Genomic DNA, 23,385 nt, shown 5'->3' with positions numbered 1-23,385 from the left:
AAACAAAGATTAATAATGAGATCTATAGCCCTTTATAGCTGCTAGTAGTGTGAGCCAAGGCTCCGTGTTGTAGCCTGTAGCCCTTTATAGATGCTAGTAGTGTGAGCCAAGGCTCCGTGTTGTAGCCTGTAGCCCTTTATAGCTGCTAGTAGTGTGAGCCAAGGCTCCGTGCTGTAGCCTGTAATTTCACATACAATGATTTACTTTTACAAATTGTGACTAGGTTGAAGAGTTGTCTCATTGGCACTCATTTTTTTGTAATTATTTTATTTTTCATGAAACATGTGAAATTACATACTACAGTATTCGTAAACATTTTAAAAACTAAAAGTAATACTCGAAAGATAAATTAAGTCATAGGGATATAATAAGATATAAATATAAATATTACAAATAATTTTGTTAATTAATTAAATAAAAGCTGCTTCTATCAAACTCCATTTCTGATCCATTTTTACTTTTTGTACAGGGGTTAAGAAACATACATAGTATTTTTCTATATTAATTAAATACTTTTAATATTCTATTCCACCATATTTTGTGAGGTCATGTTCTTACAGCTACATTTGTATATATAATATTTGAATAACAACAAAATATTATTAACTATTTTACTGTTGACAAAATCCTCCGACACACCTAAAAAGACTTCTTTTGCACTGAAAGGCAGGAGAATGCCATAATTTTAAATCCAATCTACGGTTTAACGGATAGCCAGAAGTTTTGTGATACATTACATTCCCAAAATATGTGAAAAATATTTCTATAATTTCTGAACAAAATGTACATAGTTCAGTTTCTTTTGATTTACATTTCAATAAAAATGAATTACATGGTAGAATCCTATCAACAATCTTAAATTGAAAGATTTGTAAAAAAAGAATTTCTGGTTATAATGAAGGGCATGGAATAAATAGCATTCCAATCTTCAATCTGCATACTGTGAAAGTACTTTAATTCGTGGATATTAATTTTCGTGGTTTAAGCAATTTTTACATGTTCGTGGGTTTTTAAATTCGTGGATTTCAGTTTTTAAAAAAAAATTTAATTAAAGCCTTATGAACGAAGGTTACAAATAGTCTGGATTGAAGGAAATTGCAAAGAAAACATTGACCCATGTAAATCGTAGTGAAAACACTAATTAACCCAAGAAAAAGTGATCAACAGATTAAGGACCATCAAAGGTGTTAATTAGGCTATAAACATGTCACCTAAATAAATCAGTATCATAAACAAATGCTATAAACGTATCTTGAATTGTCAAATAATTCTTATCAAAATCAAGCCCAGCATTAAACTATTATTTCTCATATTTCTCATTATGAGGATATAAAATGAACACTTTATCATACTAACATATCAATATCGGAAATCTGACTTTCATCGGAAAAAAATATTTTTATGAGAATTAAAAGATCAAAAGTTATGTTCTGTGACTGCTATTAAAGTATTCTCTGATTCGAGGTTATACAATATATTCTCTAGACCATATCAGTAGTCAAACCTTCATGGGGATCTTTCCATGTCTTCATTTTGACAATGGTTATTTTATTTCGTTGGACACTTAAATTCGTGGATAAGGTCATCCACGAAAACCACGAAAATTGGTACCCCACGAATAAAAGTACTTTCACAGTATTTAAATCTCTTTCCCATTTTTCACAGGAAGATAAAGATATCACTTTATTATCCTCCAAAAATAATGTATAGAAAAATTTACAAGATTTTGGTTCCTTTTTATCTTTATCTATTAATTCATTTTCAATAATTTCCAGTTTTGAACAACCCTCTATTATACTTTTCCATCTATTCGGAATCAAACTTAAAATACCATAAAACTCTACAAAATTAGTATTAATATCATATTTTTTTTAAATTCATCATATGTGAATAATGTATTATTATCTGACATCAGAACATTAATGAAGAATATACTATTTTCAATATATTTGAACCTCATTGGCACTCATACAACATCTTCTTATACTTATGTTAGTTATTCTGTAAGTTTGAAGATGTTTATCTACTTACATACATGTACCAAATACAATTGAGGATTTTTCATATGTGAATTCTATTCACAAAATTTCCAGCCCTTCATGCAGTTTGACCTATATTACACGACCTTTCTATTGTACTAGACGTCAATTAGTTCTCGTCCTGAATGTACATGAATTTTTTCCAATAAAAGTAAAGCAAACAACAATCATTAAATTGATACCTACATTTTTGTTGAACCTTTTTAAACTTTGGATGCATGCTAGTAAAATACAACAGTAACGAATGTCCATTAAACAAAAAATGTCAATTATTTGTTGGCATATCAATAACCTGTACTGGTACAGTCATAACATGCAGTGGGGATAACATTTGTTCCATCATGCCCCCATGATCTGATATTGTAGAAATGTCAATTATTTGTTGGCATATCAATAACCTGTACTGGTACAATCATAACATGCAGTGGGGATAACATTTGTTCCATCATGCACCCATGATCTGATATTGTAGAAATGTCAATTATTTGTTGGCATATCAATAACCTGTACTGGTACAGTCATAACATGCTGTGGGGATAACATTTGTTCCATCATGCCCCCATGATCTGATATTGTAGAAATGTCAATAGTCTGTATTGTTGCATTTGGCATTTCATCAACAGATGCTACTGATGTAGGAATCATAAACTGTGCAGAGACTGGATTACCTAAAGAATCAACAAGCTCAACTACTTGTGTTTGAACAGAGTGAGCAGGGTTACCAGATGGCTGCATCATAGTAACACCTGGATGAGCTACTAGTTGAATTGCGTGTGTATTTTCATTGGCAGGTCTTAAAATTCCAGAACTGACAATAGGTTGCTCTATATTGATTTCTGGTATAAACTGGTGCCCTAACTGAGGAATCTGGTTCCCTAAATTAGGTCTCATTATTTGTCCATCGGGTAGTTGCACTAGAGGCAAAGAGATATTTTGCACTACTTGTATATTGGGGACTTGGAAAACAGGTTGCTGCTGTGTAGCATGTTCTCTGTTTTGTTCGTTCAATGACACAATCCTGGTTTGTTCACTGTTTTGTATTACCCCAGAACTCAATTGACCTTCAACAGATGTCATAGAATGAGAACGTTTGTTTTTCTGAGATCTTGACACCTTTTCGTTCCCTTCATTTCTCTGATTATTTAATGTTTGAGCATGCCCAGTCGACTGTCTATTTGACCTTAGAATACTACTATTGTATGCACTGTCTATAAACTGCAGTCCTTGTTCAAATCCTTCAATATCTCTACTAGACCTTTGTGAAGCTCTTTCCTCTCGTAACAATTCTCTAACTGGTCTACTTGAACTGCTTAAAGTGTCACCAACACTTTTGTTTCTTTTTGAAACAGAGTGTTCAGTATCACTGGGAAACGAAAGTCTGCGATGGCTTAAATCTTTCTTTGATACAGATGGTGTTTCAAATGAATGACGCTTGCTTGATGCATTATTGCCTCTGCCTGAATCAAAATTTAACTGTCGCCTGTGTGCTTGACTAGAATTTCTATCTTCAACATTTGGCATCTGAATATTTTTATCTCTCTCTTGTCTATAAGTTGATTCTAAAATATCACTGTTAGGGGTTGGTTCTTCCAAAGCAGACGCCTGATCATAATGATGATACTGACTATAAGTGTGTGCTGCTGACCTTTGACCTCTATCAGGTGGCATAGCCAAACTGTCTGCTTGTTGGTTAGAACTATGCATTGCCACAGAGCGCAAAGTGAAACTACTTTCTTCATTTACTGGAGGATTTAAACTATGACTAGGGAGTTTTAAAACTTTCTTAGTAGTCAGTTGTAAATTATTACTAGCTAATTCTTTATGAAGTTTGACATGGCTTTTTAACGAGTCCTCTCGCACAAAAGATTCATTACAGAGGTCACATTTAAATAAACGCTGAAACTTTCTATAAACTAATTTATCACTTCTGACCTCTTTCTTTGAAGAACTATCTTTAGACTTCTTGCTACTACTATTGGTGGTGTTTCGTTTTGGTCTGTTCTCGTAATAATGTTCGCCATGTTTACGTTTTATGTGTTGTTCCAAATTTTGTTGATGTCGAGTGGTAAAGTCACAATGGTGACATTTTAAATAGTCAGACTTATGCATTGTCATATGCTTTTTAAGAATTTCATTGCTTGCACATCTAAAATCACATATTTGGCACGTATTGTCTGGATCAAACGGTTCATGAATTTTGGAATGATTCCACAGTGAACGCTTTGAAGAGGTTTTATATGAACAATGACTGCATTTCAGGTTTTCAGCAGAATGATGGACTTTCATATGGCTGTGTAAGTTACCTAAAATAAGTTTCATAATATTAAGATAAAGCAATGAATGTATTCAGAAATGGGGTTGTGTTCCCTGGAGATTTTCAAATTTTTTAAAATGTTTCTGTATTTTACATTGAGATGTTCAGGTTATATATGACAGAAGAGAGCCGTGGTGTAGTGGTTAGTGCATCGGACTACTAACACAAAGGTTCCTGGTTCGATTCCTGTTTGGGATGAAAATTTCAGGAACTCAATTTTCGGCTCTCCCTTGACACCATCTGCGAGTATGGTCTTGAGGAAACGATGATAGTTGGTCGGAAGGGGACGATAAATGGTTGACCCATGTTAAGAGAGAGCCATATCTCTTGCACGTTAAAGACACCCTTATAGATTTTGAAAAAGAGTAGGCTAATGCCGCTACAAGGCAGCACTCGCACCCGCAAAGTGGAAAGGGATTAATATAAGTTGCAAAACTTGTTTCCCAATCCACTATAAATAAATATGTTTAAACTAAGTATTTATTAGATTTTTTTGCCAGACATCATATAAAGAATAACACCACTGTATTTGAAAAATTGCCACAGTCAAATTTTTTTTGATTTGAAAATAGCAAATGCAGTTATACTGGCTAGGCGAAGCAAAAGCCAGTAAAACAGATATTTGTGACCTTCAAATCCAAAATGATGGCAGATATCATCCAATCAAAATTTGTGTTGCCTTATTGCTAACCTTATTATAATGAGTTGATATTACCCAGCAACTGTTTTTTTCAATTCACATTTGTAGTGTGTTTAATAAGAATTCCAATCAAACAGTTGTAAGGGGTTGTCTTGAACTTGCAGCGAGGTGAGAGTTTTGATTCCATGTTAAAGACCTCACTATGAAGGCCAAAAAATGTAACCAGTGAACTACTTCCTTATCTTTTTTCTTTAGACATGAATGTGTAAATAAGTCAAAATGTAAACTAGTAACAGTGACATCATATTCTGTTTTCAATAAATTAAATTCCATTCTTTACCTTGTGTGGTACACTTGACTTGACATTTGTCACACTGATACGGTTTTTCTCCAGTATGTGTTCTCATGTGTCTCCTTAAATCTGATTTGATTTTGAACTTTGAACTGCAGCATGGACATTGAAATGGACAATCTCCAGTATGTGTTCGAAGGTGGACGGTCAATTGACTAGATGTTCGACAACAGTAACTGCATAGCTGACACCTATAAAATAGACATATCACAAAATTTCACAAGTTGGGTAGCACAAATCATCTGAATAGGATAGCATTACCCATGATTGAGTGAATGAGAAATCTATGATAAAGAAAACATGATACATTACTTTCCATTTTAGTCCTGATCTTAGCCTTAAACAGCCCTTGACTGACCTAAGGGGGGCCCCACTCCAGTCATGCTTCAATGATTCCCTATATAATCAACCAAATTTTTCCCACGAAAGGGGGGCCCAGGCCCCCCCTGGATCCGCCTATGATATTCCCTGTTAAAATTATGACACAAAAGAACTGTTCAAAACTGAGGAGAGATGGTAAAAAAAAAAGTATTCCATAATGTCAACATGGTCAAGTGCACATCCAAAATGTGTGCAAACATTCTGAGAAAGTTTAAAGATCTTTGTCTATCTTAGGAGGAGAAATTGGATACACAAAACATATCTCTTTTTTTAACCAATCCACCACAAATTATTAACCCCAAGCCAGATTTGCAACCCAGCCAAAAAATGCAATCTACAATTCTTACATGTGAGGTCTTTCATCTGTATGTATAATAGCATGTTTCTTCAATGTACTTCTATCTACAGCTCTGTATTCACCTGGCAATTAGACATAAACATATATTTTGATTGATGAAAGTTAGATTTCCGGTATAGATTTAAGTTTCTATGATAAAGAGTTCATACAATATTCTCATAATTCTTGTACGTATGGGAAATAATAACTTCATGCTGGGCATGCTTTTGACAAGAATTATTTTACAATTCAAGATACGTTATAGCATTTGTTTTTAGCATTTGTTTTTGTAACTGTTTTCTTTAGGTGCAATTATGGCATAATTAACACCTTCGATGGTCTTTAATCTGTTGATCACTCTATCTTGGGTTAATTAGTGTGATCACTATGATTTTCAAAGGTCAATGTTTACTTTGCAATTTCCTTCAATCCACATAATTTGTAACCATCATTTCTAATGGCTTCAATTTTTTCATATTTATTTTTTTAGAAAACTCAAATCCACGAATTTAAAAACCAACCAATGTAAATGTTGCTCAAACCACAAAAATCAATACCCCCGAACTAAAGTACTTTCACAGTACATAAAATACTTTTTTCTCTCAGTACAAACAATTTAATTACATGTATATACAATATTACTTGTTTTAATGTACTTACAGAGATCACACTGAAATGGTCTCTCTCCAGTATGATGGCGAATGTGGAGACGTAATTTATCTACTCGACTAAAACTTTTCTCACACATGCCACATCGATAAGGCTTCTCTCCTGTGTGTGTGCGGATGTGTCTAGTCAGATCTTTGAAGTACACAGTAGAAAATTTACACTTATCATATGTACAAACATACTTCTTTTCCCTTTCCTTGCTGGGTTTATTTGCTGTCTTCTTGGAAGATGAACCTTTAAAAAGAAAAAAAGGAAACCATCACGTTATAACAGAACTGATTATTCATCTCACTACCTACATCAGTGTTCTCCCTAGAAATTTTGGATAGCATCACATTTTGCGTAAAATATAAACTGTATTTTTTTCAATGTCATTTGCCGCGTTGCGGCAATGCTCTATTTCCTTTATATTATATGTTTATATTGTTCAATTCATAACTGAGAATGCAATTAAACTATAACCATGATAACAGTTTTTTTTCAATTTATGTTTTCTATATTCATTTATAGTTACAGAATTATTTTTTTCCTCTTGGGCCAAATATAAATATATGCGTGGTTCCAGTTACCCTACATGTACCTTCCCAACTAAAAATGAATGAATGCATTTTGTATAAATAAAAAAAATGGAAGAGAAAGTATCATATAGCAATAAAATTTAAATTTTTTCTTTGTCATGTTTATGAAATTCCTTGTTTCATGGTACTCAATTGCAATGAAATAGTCCTAGTTGTTTCTTTATATCAAAATGATATACTGTGGATTCATTAATTTTCATGGGTACCAATGTTCGTGGATTAAGGAAAACTTGCATATTCGTGGATATTTAATTTCGTGGTTTTGCTGAAGTCTATATACAAAACCTTAGGAAATTCGTCATTCGTTGAACATTGAATTTCGTGGTTTACCTGTTCCCACGAAATCCACGAAAATTGGTATCCAACGAATAATAATGAATCTACAGTATATTTTCTGAGACTACTTTAACACATATTGTAATAGTAGTCACAGATATTTTGAACAAAAGTTAAGCTACTTTAATCATCAGTATATTGAAACAATGCATTTTCTAAAAGAATGCATTTAGTAAGAAGATCTAACAATAAGTCTGTTAATGCGTTTGGAATTTGTATTTTGAGATCAATTTTTCTGTCTACTGTGCCATTTGTGCATCTGTAATTATTATCGTAAAAATGCAAATTTTTGTTGTATCTGGTCCGGTTCCGATCCCTAGTTTACACAAATATTTCAATGTCGGTCGTAGGAAAAATTTATGAAACTAAACAATGTTTGACAAGAGATTGGGAATGCATATGATGCTTTTAATGCATTAAAGGATGAGACATTAACTAAATGCATTAAAGGGATGAGACATTAACTAAAGCTAATTATGATCTCTTTCTCAAGAAGTATCAAACTAATTTGGCTCAAAATTAAAATGTTTTATATACGCTGTTGATTGGCAAGTACCGGAAGAGAAAGCAAGTAATTTTTTGAAAGTAGTAAAAATATACGATAAAACCGCTTTTCTAAAGAGATAAATCATATGTATCTTTGAATTTTTATTATGCAAACATAGATTTCGAATTGTTTTATGATTTTCTGATTACGTTTTCTGCATGTCAAATTTTGCGATTTGACCATGTGGTATAAGTCATGTCACAAGTGTCAGCTTGGGGTATTCAATTCATAGCCAAACAGTTATCACCCAAAGGGCAATTAACAACTTTTTTTAATTTCTCTAAATTGCTTCTATTGTTGGACTTGAAGGGATTACAATTAAAGGTGATACAGTTTTATGATCACAAGTGGTAATTAAATGAAATTTCAAAATTTCGAACATGGTTTTACGATAGAGACAAGAAAAACAGCATCTTCAAAATAATTATATTGTTGCGAAAATTATTATGGCATCACAGAAAAAAAATATAGCGTCACGGCTAAAACGGCCTGGGGAGAACACTGCCTACTAAGTATGATTTTTTTCTTAAAATCAAGTAAGAATATTTTTTATGTATCACCCTCTCTCTTCTCTTGCTGTGGTCTAATTTAAAACCAAATAGTGATATTTTTACAGTTAAGAAAAGGTCTAGGCATTTTTTTTAAATTAAGTACATCTTTTATGAAATGATTAATCTTATACAAACCTGTATTTTTCTTTGATGGTATGTCAGGGTGTTTTTGTGGAATTCTCCCTTGTGTTGTCATATAGTGTTTCTCTGGTGATAATACTTGTATTATACTTCCATCTGTAAAATAGATTTATAAGCATTACAAATAAAGTAACTTAATCAAGGACTGACAGTTTTCATCAGAAGTGAAATATTTAACACCGCAACATTCTGTATGTGCCTGGTCCCCAGTCAGGAGCCTGTTATTCAGTAGTTTTTATTTTTTGCTGAATGTGATATATATTGTTTTGTACATAAATCAGTCCATTAGTTTGAAATGTTTTACATCTGTCATTGTCAGCATTTTTATAGAATGCTGTGTGGTATGGGTTTTGCTCTTTTTTTAAAGGCAATACAGTGACTTATATGTCCAAGAGAAGTAATTTATTCCAAACCCCCATTAGAAATCTTCATCTTCCATTCTAATTCTACTATTTGAAAAGGTGTAAATAAAACACTATACTTACCAACTGGGTGCACTTGATGTAAATGAACCGTGTACTGAATTTGTGCAGGAGAGGCAACTTCATTAGAACCATCTTGGTGTAGAGGAATATTCTGATTTTCTAATTCCTTCAAAAGAAAATAATAAAAAATAATGCTTTGCTTTTAATTTTCAAATGCAATTGCAGTTAAAAAGGCATCCCTTCAAATGAATCAAAAATACACATAACTGGTACTTCATTTATTTTTTTTTTTTTGCAAAAACATATTTCAATAAATAGTTCTTTTAGCAAATAATCTATCTAACTTTGGTTATTTTTTTGTATATTTTTGAGAATGTTTATAATAGCAGAAATGATAAGATTCTTTTTTTTAACTTGATGATATTTCAAACTGAGTACGGTATATTATTTATCCTTCACAGGAACAAACGTTTCAATAAACCATAAGCCATGGAGCCACGGACTTCAACTGTTGCCAAGGTATACAATTTTAAATGTTTAATGGAGGTACTGATGTTTCTGTTTCTGTTTTATTTTTGATATGCTGAATGATTTTAATGGTTTTATTTAAGTACAATGTATTCCAAATTAACCATAGGTTCAATTTCACACATTTGAATGAAAAAGGCATGGTTATTTTAAATTAAAATATCTAAATTGAGAGGTTTTGTGTTGCTAGCTGCTATATTAAAATCACTATATGATTAACTGTCCATACCTGCACTGGTTGATATGTCTGTATATCACCTTCCATCCTAGACTCAGCAGTGTTGATGGGTAAGAAATAGTTTTTCTCTGGTGTTTTATGTAAAACATATTGTATTCCTGATGCGTTTTTTTCTGAACTTTGGTCTGTATTCTTAAGTTTCAGGTTGATTTCTGATTGTGTATTTGCTTCAGCCCTATCTTCTGAATTTCCTCTCTGTACACCATGTGCTGAATTTCTATTTGAATAACTTTGCCTATTATATTTTTCAGAACTCTCCTGTTTCCTTTCTGTTTCAATATTTTGTAAAAGAGGATCACTGGAACTCTGAATTAAATTTCTTTCAGGCAGAGGATCATTTTGAAAAAAAGAGATTTGTCCCATGGCAACATCATGAGCCATTTTAAAATTTTGTACAGATTCTATTTGTTTATCTGAAGATTGATATTTACTAGTTGAAGAAGTCATGTGACTTAATGCATCAATAGTTATTACTTTTCCTTTAGTAACTCTTTTTTGTAACTGTTTTTCTTTTAGTTTTTCAATACAGTCATTGTTTATTAAAGAAACACCCTGTTCATTCTTATCGTGTATTTTATTCACTTTAAGGACTTGCTCTTTATTATTTCCAGACTGAACTAGATCAATATTCATATTCAAAGCAGGTTTTTCTTTCTCCTTTCTTCTATCAGATTCCAGCTTTTGTGTTACTCTTATAGGTAATACAGAAGTACTGTTTCTCACCTGTTTGTCAAATGCATGGGTACCAACTCCTTTAACTGAACTTTGAGGTATGATATTTTGATGTTGTTGTTGTTCTGGTTCCTGTCTCAGTACAAAAGGTTGATTTTCCCTTGATCCAGTCAGTGTTGCTTCATACCCATCAAGAGCAATTCTATTGTCTGGTCGTACAGTTAGAATACCAGATTCTAAGGAGATAATGTCTTGTACTGGATTTGTGTTGGCTGGAATCAAAACTTGTTTCACTCCTGGAGTGCCATCTTGCAAATTTTCTTGAGTAGGTTGAATATCTGGATGTTTCTCACTAGAATTTTTTTCATGAACAACAACAAACTGTGGTTGATCATACACCTGAACATGTTCCTGTCTAAATGATGGCACTGCTGTGCTGTTTGGATTTAGATTAATGTTACCTGACAAGTCATAATCTAAACAACGACCATATGATTTTTCATTTTGTGCAATAACATTTAGTACTTTTGATGAGGCAGCTGAACTGGAAGCTAGAAGTTGTGTAGTTGTTGCCTGTGTATCCAGTGCAGTATCTCTCACACTGTTGTCTTGGTAACTTGTAATTAGATTTCTTACAACTTTCAAGGGACCAGTAGATAAAGTATTCAGTGCATGATCCTGTTGGCGAATGTTCCCAGAATTGACACTAGAATGCAGAACAGATTGAGATCCATATTGCTGTAATCCGAGATTGATTGTTGATTTATTAGACTGAGATGGGTGTAAGTTGTGCTCTTCAACAACAGCAGAAACAGATGTACGCTGCAATTTACCGGAACTGAGATACATTTCATTTTGAACTGCAATTATCTGATCAGAAGTGATTTGTGGAGACGATCTATTCAAGTCATTTGACACACTCAATATCATTCTAGATTTGTCTTCATAGTTGGGAAGGTGAACCACTTGTGGTATGTTGTCAATTGGAATCGACTTTTCTGCCAAGTGTGATCTAGGTCTGGTTGTATCTTTACTGGGAAACAATGATAATGGTGTAATAGGGCTGAGAAATTCTGATATCTGTGATCTTGCAACCAAAGAATAAGTGCCATTATGATCAATGACCATGTGTAAAGTTTGTGGAATCATCTCTTGTGCAAAATTTCCTGAAAATAAAAGGGAAAATTTGTCAAGTGCTATGAAAGAAACAAGCATATTTTTTTTAATGATAAATTTTGTGCCATTAGCACATAACACATCTGTCAACATATTTAAAATCACATCCATAACATGTAAATCTGAATATTTCATTGAATCTAGAATTTAGAAGTTTCCATTTTTACCAAATTCCAATAACTCAAAAATTCATGAAGTGAAGCTGCTTTATTCAACTATCAAAGACTCCTATTAGAAGTTCATACTTTGACCTATTATGGTTTACATTTAACAAATTATGACTTGAATGGAGAGTTGTTTCATTGACACTAAACTCACATCTTATACATGTATATCTATTTTGTAAAAAAGTTGTCAGACCAGCTAAAAAAAGAAGACCTGTATGCTAGTGAAAATAAATAGTTATAAAGATAATGACAGACAGTTCTAACTTATAACACCTTACCTCTAATGTCAGTTGACAGATCTTGTTGACACACATCACTTGAAAGTACCAAAGATTTTGAAGTTGACACGACAGGTGTCATCTTATCCAGCATCATTGAAGACTCATTAGTTGACACTACAGAGGTCATTTCAGATGACATTGTAGTTGGTATCCCCTCGGCTGACATGTAAGTTGACACACCACAGGGCAATTCAGTCGATGTCACAGGTGATATAGTAGTTTCAGTTAATAAATGAATTGATTTCAGAGGTGAGCTTTCAGTGGTCAATACTGGTGGCACAATAGTAGAAATAGCAGGAGAAACCTCTGTTGACATTATAGGTGACATAAGATTCAGAGGTGTCACTTCAGTTGACATGTTTGAAGAAGATGTGTTGTTTAGCCTTGTATGTAAAGCGGGTGAAGTCTCATTTGTTACTGACCATGCTGACGGATCTTTGTATACGATTCCATCACTTGCCAATCTGTTCTGAAGTGTAGATTGTATGTATTCATGACCAGGAGGTGGTGTACAAACAACCGATTCAGCTGAGGAATATTCAAGATGAGTACTTCCTTCACCTAAATGTTTTGATTCATTCTGATCATTGTCTGAATAATGATCCTCAACTAATGAATTTGAAACAGATTCTTGTAATGTTTTTTGTTTTATTTCTGGTGATGCACATTCAATGTCTGATTCTTTAGTTGGTGTACTGCATGACTTACTAGCAGTTACAGAGTGTTCATGTAATGCATTTAGATCTGAGCTTTCTGTTGGTAAATGGTGCAAGTGTCTTGATTTATTCAATACTAACTGTATTGATTCAGCTGTAGTATATTCAGTACAATGATACACAGCGGTTTTATCCACATGCTGTTCTGATTCCGATAATTCCTGTTCTGTACATGGATTGGCTGGTTGTTCAATATTTGATTCCTGAATCTGTTGATTTTTTTCATTTTCAGTGTTATCTGTATCTGTCACTGTTATATTATGCTCATATCCAGAAATGTGCAATGAATTTGAAGGTAAATTTGATTCGGAGTGTTTTCTTAAAATTTCTTCACTTGTCGTCTTAGGTATGGAAATGTGTTGAAATGAATTATTGCTGTTTTCTGTTTCATTTTCTTTTGAAAATTGACCCTGAAATTAAATTTTAAATTAGCATTTTTACAACAGATTTAATAGAATTTGATTTTGATAGTATTTGTTAAATCTATTATCAATTTTTATCAAAGATATGGTTGAGAGACTTGTTTATTGTTATAGACAATATGATGATGTCCAAATGTCAATTTTGGTTTACTTGTGCTTTGAGGTTGTAATCACATTGTCATATATACATCCTGTATAGAATTTAAATCAAACTATCAATTAAAAATATTATACAATTTCTCTACCAAATATGGCTTATGGTTAAATCTGTTGTATTGTTTGCTAGCATACCATTCTCTTATAAATTTTAATTTCTCAGATCAGGTTATCCATTTGTTATCCATTCATTTGATGTGTTTGAACTTTTGATTCTTGCATTTGACTAGGGACTTTCCAATTTTGAATTTTCATCAGCAGTAGGTATTTTTGTGATTTTACTTTTTGCAGTCTCATTTATTTTAACTCAACACATATTTTTAATGTAAATTAAGAATTTATGTGTGTATTTATTATTGCAATAACTGAAAAATTGACAAAATGCAATATTAATTATTGCTACATGTTGTATAATTTACAAAAATTTAGCACATGAATAAAACTGAAAAAATTTATAAAATGTAACCTATCGTTTTCGCAAAACCTATACATGTTCAATAGTGATTTTTGATGTTCACAAAAAATACAATAATGTCTCAATTTACAGTATTCATAATTCCTTTACATAAAGTATATAGTTTTTACTCAAATCTAATTCTATGACATACCGATAGGCTAAATAGAAATAAATGAAGATTTATCATTAACTTACTGAGTCGTGTGATTGCTGATCATGTCTGAATTCTTTCTGGACTGCATGTAACACAGGACAAGTTTGCTTTTTGTGAACAATAAATTCATCCAAATCATTTATTTCAGCCTTGCAGGCACCACAAATATGGGTATCCATAATTAATCTAAAATATACAGTAAACTGTTTACACACTGACAGAGATATGTCTTGCTTTATGTAATTTTGACAGTATGAAGCATAAGGGTTTAGTCACTTTTAGGTTAATGAGAAATCAACCTTTTCGGGTAACAGCCTATAGAGCACTTCTTCAAAACATTTAAAAACATGTTTCTATTTAGAGCCAAACAGGGGCGTACATGTAGCTAGAAAGAAAAGATGTGCAAGCAACTACCGCCGAGCGAAGCTATGCAAACAAAATTTGGGACCCTTTTATGCAGATTTTTATTTTTTTCAGTTTTCGGTCATAGGACAGTTTAAAGAGGAGCTACATGTACATAGGACTTATAAACAATTCATGAATGCAAAACTATTCAGAAATCTTCTGAATAGAGTAAAGCATGGTTAATTGAATACGTAAGCAACCCATTTTGTGATACAGAAATTACTCAAAATTGTTCTTCGGGTCTCAGCAGAAACGAACTTCTCTATTAGTTTGTTAATATTCACAAAGAAAATCCAGATGAATATGCAATAATGCTAGTGATGATAACCTAGCTGTAGTTGTTCATGGTAAATCGTAAATATGTTTTCAACAGACGTAGTACACTGAGAATCTCTCCGAGGTAGCACTGGCTATGTGTTAATCCAGCGTGTTCGCCATAGAGCGACCTCCCGATTGAATTTGACAAATTATATGCCAGGTCAGTTTCGTATGTCTCAGCGATTTGTTCGTTTGTTGTATTTCCTACAACATGAGAAAGCAGATAATGGGCAAAGAAGCAATTTTCTGATGATATCAAACACAACTCCAGTTACATTATCATGTGGTCTATGAACACAAAATATAATGAGACTTTCCAACAATTACAAACTGAAACCTCATTAGCGACAAAAGATGCTGGCCCGCCTTGTCGTCCCCTAAGTTTTGAACCCGTTCTAACGAGTGGACAACTACCGGAAACGCTGTTTTGAACCTTTACAGAGCATCTGCGCGACTAGTCCACCGAGTTTTGCATAGAGTTCGTAATTTAGTTTGTTTTTCCATATTTTCCTTCGTAGCCGTGTCTGATGAAAGCTCGTCAAGAAAGGCTTGTAGTCGCTTTGAACGACTGTCATGACGTTACAAATCGAATTGTTCTTTCTTTTTTTTAGACCCCACGATGTGCACGCCATGGCGTGACAGCATATATGGAGCTACACCACAGAATACACTCATCATTGCTAATCGAAAGATACTATTAGGCTTACTGTGACTAGGGTGTCAAATAAGGAGCAGGATCAGCTTACCTTTCCAGAGCACCTGACATCCCACCTTGTTAATGATGGGAATTATGTTGCTCATTTATCAGTTTTCTGTGTAAGTGTGTTGTGGTTTCTGCAACTGATTATATTTTTTTTCTTTTCTCGTTTTTGCCATGGCATTTTTATTTGTCAGTTTGTTTTCGACATCCCTTTGGCTTTTCCAGTTTGGTAGCTTTTTTCTCAAGTTGTTCTTTTTTATATTTTCACTATCCCTTTTTACCAATTTATAAATGTGGTGTCTTGATTTATTTTTCTTTCTTCTACTGGAATTTGTCTACATATTCGATTTGAAAAGGAAAATAGAAAGTCAGGTAATCGGTACCCAGTTGGAAAGGAATATTAAAACATACCACTGTGACGGACCAACAACTCCGGAAATGATTAAACAGCAGGCTTGGGTCAAGCTATTTAAAAATTTAACCTTTAAAGGAGAACAAGGTGCGAGATAAGATATAAACTAAAATATGTTTCAGTGTATTTCAATCATTTATAAAAGCATAATGAAATAATAATTCGCTTTATCAGTCACACTCAAAATAAACAAATAAACATCGCTAATGAATTATTCACTTGCAAGTGAACAATTCGACCTCATTGAATCCGTATTCATGTGACTTTTAATTAAATCAATTATCTAGAGATTTCGTATAAGTCGTGTTTATTATGAAAAGGAAAAGAATGTCAACATTGAAAGTGAAACGAAGGTGAACCATTTTGTTGACTGTCAGTTTCGATCCACAAAAACCATTCTTAACAGGTAATAACGATAATTTTTTTTTTTTCTTAAATCTATAACAACAAACCAAACAGACATAACAAGGTTGCTTTTAACAAACTTTAATGTTTATATCGCCTGGTTATGTGACCGTCGGCAGTCTTCGGATGTCATCTCGATGGCGTCTAGTCTTTAACAAAACTTGACCAACAACATGAAATTCTGATATAGATTATCGAGTACATGCATCTTTTACTGTTTATTTCAAATTTATTGTAATTTGGATATGTGTTGTAGTATGTTATAAATAAAATATTAGATTTTGAGTCAAATCGGTGAGCATTATTATGACAGGTAATGCCCCTTAATATTAAAAAGGGGATAAATTTGTATAACTTGAAGATTTCTTTCCAGCATATCCAGTGAAAAACATGGGGGAAATTGTAGAACAAAAGATTAGCCCGATGAATGCCAGTCAATGAAAAACATACGTTCAAGGCTGAGAATACGACGAAAAGATAATCATTGATAGTCAACAAAATACCGGGCACTGAAATGACTTAAGGTGCCCAGGACGACTGTACAGGTAGAAGTCCCGCTCCAAAAGAATTTCTCCAACCTCCTTGCAAGTATAAGATGATTCATAAGTTGTATTAAACTGTGGGAGAATACTAGCATACTTAAGACCGGTGGAGATGTGTCAAGAGTAAATTATTTCGCATATGCTACAGTTAATACAGCATATGCTATATAAACTACAGCTTAAGCGATAATTTATGTATATTAAATGCGGCCTATGCTGTAATAAACAGCATATATGCAGCTTAAGCGTCCAAACGCTTTCCATTAGTTAGATATATAGTCCAATCAAAACAGATTATACTGCCTATGCTACTTTCGAGTTTTGACCCTTTATTGATGTGTTTGAAATAGTACAGCATATGCTAGCCTACAATTTGAAAATATAGCATAGTCAGTGTTTGTAATATAGCATATGCGATTAAGATGCAGCATAACCAGACAAATATATATTGACCCATTTGGTACGTAAAATATATGCTTTTGACAATTGTCATGTAGAATTTAGAACAACACTATAATTATGACTCTTTATTATGTTAATGCTTTAATCAACATGTAGTTGATACTCGTTATGTAATCATATCAGAGGCATACAATACAATGTAGTATATGGTCTTCAGTTATGCTGCTCTTTTTACTTTTGACCCTTTCCGTACGCCTTAGAGATGCTGAAGAATACATATTAAACTTATCTGAAAAAATATTTAATTGATTGGTTTTTTTTACTTAATCTAACAATTTTCTTATCGAAAAAGGCTCCATTCGCCTCTGCCTTTGTCTTGTCTTGAAAGATCAAAATTGTCACTTATAGTTACCGCTTAAGAAAATTCCCAAGATGTGGATATAGTGCGTTTTCTGTTGAACCAGTTCCAAAAATACGCGTTAATATTGATATGGAATATTGAAAAGGAATCATTCCTTAGTCATAAATAGCATGAATGTTTACTTTGATCAGAATTCTACTAAATTCACAAGGTTTGACAGCAAAGCTTGGACACACTAGGATATGCATTTTAATCAGTTTGCTAAAATAGATTTCACTGTGATAAATCTTATTTAATAATTATGTATTCATATCTATTGTATGTAAAGCTAGCTACAAGCGAGACCAGTACATATCTTTAAAACTCTTTAAGTTAGTCAAAAGGAAGCTAATAACATGCTGTTTCCGAGATTATGAAAAAAAATGTCGCACAACTTAGGCTTCTTTTTTATTCATTTTTATTTGCGCTGCAGGATTTGGAAAATCCCTTTTCTCAAAAGAAAATGTATACGAGGTATGTGAGAAGAGAGATGTACTATACATTTGCGAAATATAATTTGATGTCAGTTATATCTATTTTTATTTAAAAAAAAAAGTAGGTGATAAAACGATAAATACATGGTACCTAATTCTCGTTTTCTTGCTACATGTACATAAAGTAAATCCTTAGCAAAGCATAGTTTAAATAATACATCAACCCTATAATGCAAAAAGAAATCACTAATTTTCCAAAATCCATGGACATATAAGTTTGTGGTCAATCTTAGGTGACATATATTATTATCTTTGATATATACCCGCGAAAATTACCAAAACAAAAAATTTAATTCGAGCATACTTTCCATTAACAGCATTCCTTATAATATTTGTAATTATTCTTGACGACTGAATTCTAAAAATGCGTAAGTTAAAATTTTTTTATATATATATTCTGTGCCTATATTCATATATTTTCAGTTTTTACAAGGTACTTTAGGTGTTGAAATGAATTTTGAAACAAAACTAAACTTAACTTGCTTAAAGAATAAATTTAAGCGTGATATATATATAGCTACTGACGACAATTAGCTAGGTAGAGGAAACACTTGTACTCTAAAATTTCAATTAGGGATAGTAATGAAACTATGTCTCTGATGTCAACGATACAAATTACCGCCGATTTACATAAGCTCTTAGGAAGTTTTTAATTTTGGGTATACAAATATTTCCTAAATTTTCTGTGATATTTCAAAAAGGGAGCCATTGTTTCCCAGTGGATGTGCCAAGTTTTTTAGACATAAAGACGATTTTTAAATATAAACTTATTCAATTGGTCGCAGATGAAAGATGAGAGACTGACTACTGCTGTTCGTGGACGTGACATTTTCTAATCATTCTCATAACTAACGATTGCTGGGGTGTGTTTATATAGCATTCGATCTATGTTGTATACGGCCTTGTTATGACATAGTTTGCTGAACTTTGTAAATAATATTTAATGGTAAAATGAAACTTCATCAATGAATACACCAAGACATTTGAACTCCCACAGATAAGTATCAAAAGAGGTTAGAAGTCAGTTTCATGGTTCAATGTACTTAATTGACAAAACAGTTGCTGTTTTATTTGAAGTAAAAAAAATATCAGGTGTGGGGTAAATTAATCTAGATATTATGTATTCAACCTTGTAAAATAAAATAAACTCTTAAACCTGATTGAAAAATGCTGAAGCGTTTTTCCCGTTTTTAAAATGTTTGTGAAAAGTATTATCGTCAGAATTGCGAAAATGATGAGATGAACCAAACTTTTAGTTTGTTTTGTTAGGTCGCTGTCTCATCGACGTTTTACCTAACGTCCACTCCCATTCATACAAGATCTTGACACCTGTTTCAATGAAACACAGGCCCAAAATGTCATAAGTATACTCCACTAAATTCCTTTCCTTCAGGATTAAAACTATAACACTCAGTAAATACTGTCATATAACCTCCTTGCTGTAATATAATAGTTTGTTTTCTAAATGATGCATGTATATGATAAACATTTTTTTTAATGTGATTATTAAAAATATGTTTTTGAATAAAAACAACCTCATTCAGTTGGCAGTTTTCTAGCTTCTGTTATCTAAGACGTCAAAATGTTGCTACCAATCTGCAAGCTTGTCTAATTTCTATAATCTATTTCATAGGTTGAAATTTCTCATTTAGATATCAAGGGACAAAATGATAAATACATGGTACCAATTTTGCAAGTTTACTTTATATAAATTGTACTTTAATTCTGTGCAGTCAGAAAGTGAGATCATCCAAAAAGGCAGACAAACACCATGAAATTTAAGCATATAGTTTACTTTGGCATGTTTTGTGCCTGCTTGTTGTCAAATATCAAAACACAACCTGAAGATCTCTTTAAGCTTAAGGCCAATATAACATTGTATTTGGCAAAACTTTAAGGAATTTTGGTCCTCAATGCTCTTCAACTTCGTACTTTATTTGGCCTTTTTAACTTTTTTGGATTCCAGCGTCACTGATGAGTCTTTTGTAGACGAAATGCGCATCTGGCGTATATAAAAAATTTAGTCCTGGTATCTATGATGAGTTTATTCTATACAGGAAATAGCCACTGGATGTTCAGAAACCAACAATCAATCAATACATGGAAGGAAATTAATTTAAAGTTTTTCCTGTTAGCTTGTGACTAACCTATATAGCATTATTATTAGATCTCACTTGTATTTGAATGTACAAGAAACTGATCAGAGGTCACAACTTTGCTTACTACACAGCTACTTTTGCATAGGTACTATTTCTGTACCAAAAATCTGTAGTACTTGAAATCTACTTTTAATATTCAGTGCTATTTTGTTACCTTAAATTATTGTAATATTTAGGTACCTGTATTTTACAGTACTTGATTTGTACTTGAAATTTAAGTACTGCAGATTTTTGGTTGCACGGTTACATTTTCAGCATTTTGAAAGTTTGTCTTTTTCAAATCTCAAAACGTTATGATGTTCAAACATGGAATACTGTGATCATTGTTGGTATTATTTTTGTACCAATATTTTAAGTACAAATCAAGTACTGGAAAATACAAGTACCTAAATATTACAATAATTCTAAAGTAAAGAAATAGTACTAAATATTAAAAGTAAATTTCAAGTACTACAGATTTTAAGTACAGAAATAGTACCTATGCAAAAGTAGCTGTGTATGAACAGGAAAAATTTTACAAAATGATTTAAGGTCATATCTCAATGTGATACAAGCCAAATTAAGAAACTTTGCAGGAAAAGGCACTTTTTGTAACCACTTATGTACTTTGTAAACCCAGAACAAATAATCTGTAAGGGTTCCGTGGAACCCAGTGTCTTGCCTACTTTAAGAATGTAATTAATGTTTTAAGAACTTTAACTGCAGACTGTGCTGTATGTAATGTTAACTGGAAGAAAACTAAGTCACATACTGAAAAACTGGAAATATATTTTTACAAAATTTCCTTCTGCATACTAGCTTTTGATCAGAAACAAGTTTCTGTCCAAGTTTGGTAGAAATCCATGATAGTTTAAGAAAATTATTAAATTTTTTGAAACTTTAACAGAGTGAATGTAATGTTAACTGGCAGAAAAACTAAGTCCATTTATCATGAAGTAAAATACGGATAAACAGGATTTTTTTTCACAAAATTTACTTCTTGATGCTATCTTACGATCATAGACAAGCTACTGTCCAAGTTTTGTAGAAATAAAGGATAGTTTAAAAAAGTTATTAAATTTTCAAAACTTTAACCACAGAGTGAATCAATGTAATGTTAACTGGCAGAAAAACTTATGATAAATGGATTATCATGAAGCAAAATACGAGTAAACAGGATTTTTTGTACAAAATTTACTTCTTGATACTATCTTAAGATCATAGATAAGTTGCTGTCCAAGTTTGGTAGAAATCCAGGATAGTTTAAAAAAGTTGTTTAACCACAGAGTGAATGTAATGTTTACTGGCAGAAAAACTAAGTCCATTTATATTAGTTCAATACGGATAAACAGAATTTTTTTTTACAATATTTAATTCTGGATGTTATCTTGTGATCATAAACAAGCTTCTGTCTACGTTTGGTAGAAATACAGGATAGTTTAAGAAAGTTAACAAAATTTCAACCAGGTGCTCCGCAGGGCGCAGCTTTATACGACCGCAGAGGTCGAACCCTGAACAGTTGGGGCAAGTATGGACAAAACATTCAAGCGTGATACAGCTCTGAATTTGGATTGTGATCAAATTTTTGACATTACATGTTTTTTTTTTACACAAAACAAATGTCAAGATTTTACAAATCAATTAAAGATTTCTTCTTCAAACTTTTTAAATATAAAATTAAATAGTTGATCATGACAAAGCATAGGTTTCTGACACAGAACGAATGTGGTCTAATGAACTTATAAGTTTTTTTTTGCCTTTGAGCAATTCACTAAGCTGTTGAATATTAATCCTCTCAAAAAAATGTTTGAAGAAATTTTCTTTTTATTTATGAAATCTGAAATGAGAAAAATTTAAACCCCCCCCCCTTTTTTTTCACATCCCCGTTTCCCTTTTTCCAAAACTGATATCAATTCAAATTTCTAATGGAGTTTGCAACAATAACTACTCTTTTAAATACATCATAAAATATTAAAATGTAAAATATAGTGCTTGTTATCACTGAATGGTAAAGATTGGTTGGTAGTAAAAGTGAATAAAACAATAAAAAAAACTTCATCAGCAACATTTTATATTGGCAAATTTCCAATGAAGTTATTTACATAAAGTTATTGGCAAATAAAAATAGAAAATGACATCATAGTCATGTCTGGCAAATTTCCAACATATATTATCAACTACTATTCTATACAAAGAAAGATAACTCAAATTGTAAATTAATTGCTATTGCACAATATTGTGCAATTAGATATTTCTTGCTATTGTGCAATACTGTGCAATTGAAAATTTCTTGCTATTGCACAATACTTGATATGGAATCCTGATTTGGACCAACTTAAAAACTGGGCCCATAATCAAAAATCAAAGTACATATTTAGATAAAGCATATCAAATAAGCCCAAGAATTTAATTTTTGTTAAAATCAAACTTAGTTTAATTTTGGACCCTTTGGACCTTAATGTAGACCAATTTGAAAACTGGACCAAAAATTAAGAATCTACATACACAGTTAGATTTGGCATATCAAAGAACCCATTTATTCAATTTTTGATGAAATCAAACAAAGTTTAATTTTGGACCCCCATTTGGACCAACTTGAAAACTAGGCCAATAATTAAAAATCTAAGTACATTTTTAAATTCAGCATATCAAAGAACCCCAAGGATTCAATTTTGGTTAAAATCAAACTAAGTTTAATTTTGGACCCTTTGGACCTTAATGTAGACCAATTTGAAAACGGGACCAAAAATTAAGAATCTACATACATAGTTAGATTCGGAATATCAAAGAACCCCAATTATTCAATTTTTGATGAAATCACACAAAGTTCAATTTTGGACCCTTTGGGCCCCTTATTCCTAAACTGTTAGGACCAAAAATCCCAAAATCAAA

General features: G+C 32.3%; 1 protein-coding gene across 1 annotated transcript; it reads right to left on the bottom strand.

Moving 5' to 3' along the window:
* Positions 1-1,642: 1,642 nt before the first annotated feature.
* LOC143079652 (uncharacterized) lies at positions 1,643-15,990 on the bottom strand. The gene is made up of 10 exons (XM_076255112.1): positions 15,747-15,990; positions 14,319-14,463; positions 12,370-13,498; positions 10,068-11,914; positions 9,371-9,476; positions 8,880-8,981; positions 6,724-6,966; positions 6,074-6,146; positions 5,334-5,536; positions 1,643-4,342 (listed from the first exon to the last, which is right to left on the bottom strand). Exons 1-10 carry the CDS (start codon positions 15,764-15,766, stop codon positions 2,517-2,519), a joined length of 5,694 nt encoding a protein of 1,897 aa, XP_076111227.1. The 5' UTR covers positions 15,767-15,990; the 3' UTR covers positions 1,643-2,516.
* Positions 15,991-23,385: the final 7,395 nt, after the last annotated feature.

The sequence above is a fragment of the Mytilus galloprovincialis genome, chromosome 6 (assembly GCF_965363235.1).
Source record: "Mytilus galloprovincialis chromosome 6, xbMytGall1.hap1.1, whole genome shotgun sequence".
NCBI lineage: Eukaryota > Metazoa > Mollusca > Bivalvia > Mytilida > Mytilidae > Mytilus > Mytilus galloprovincialis.
This window is presented reverse-complemented; position numbering and strand designations above follow the sequence as displayed.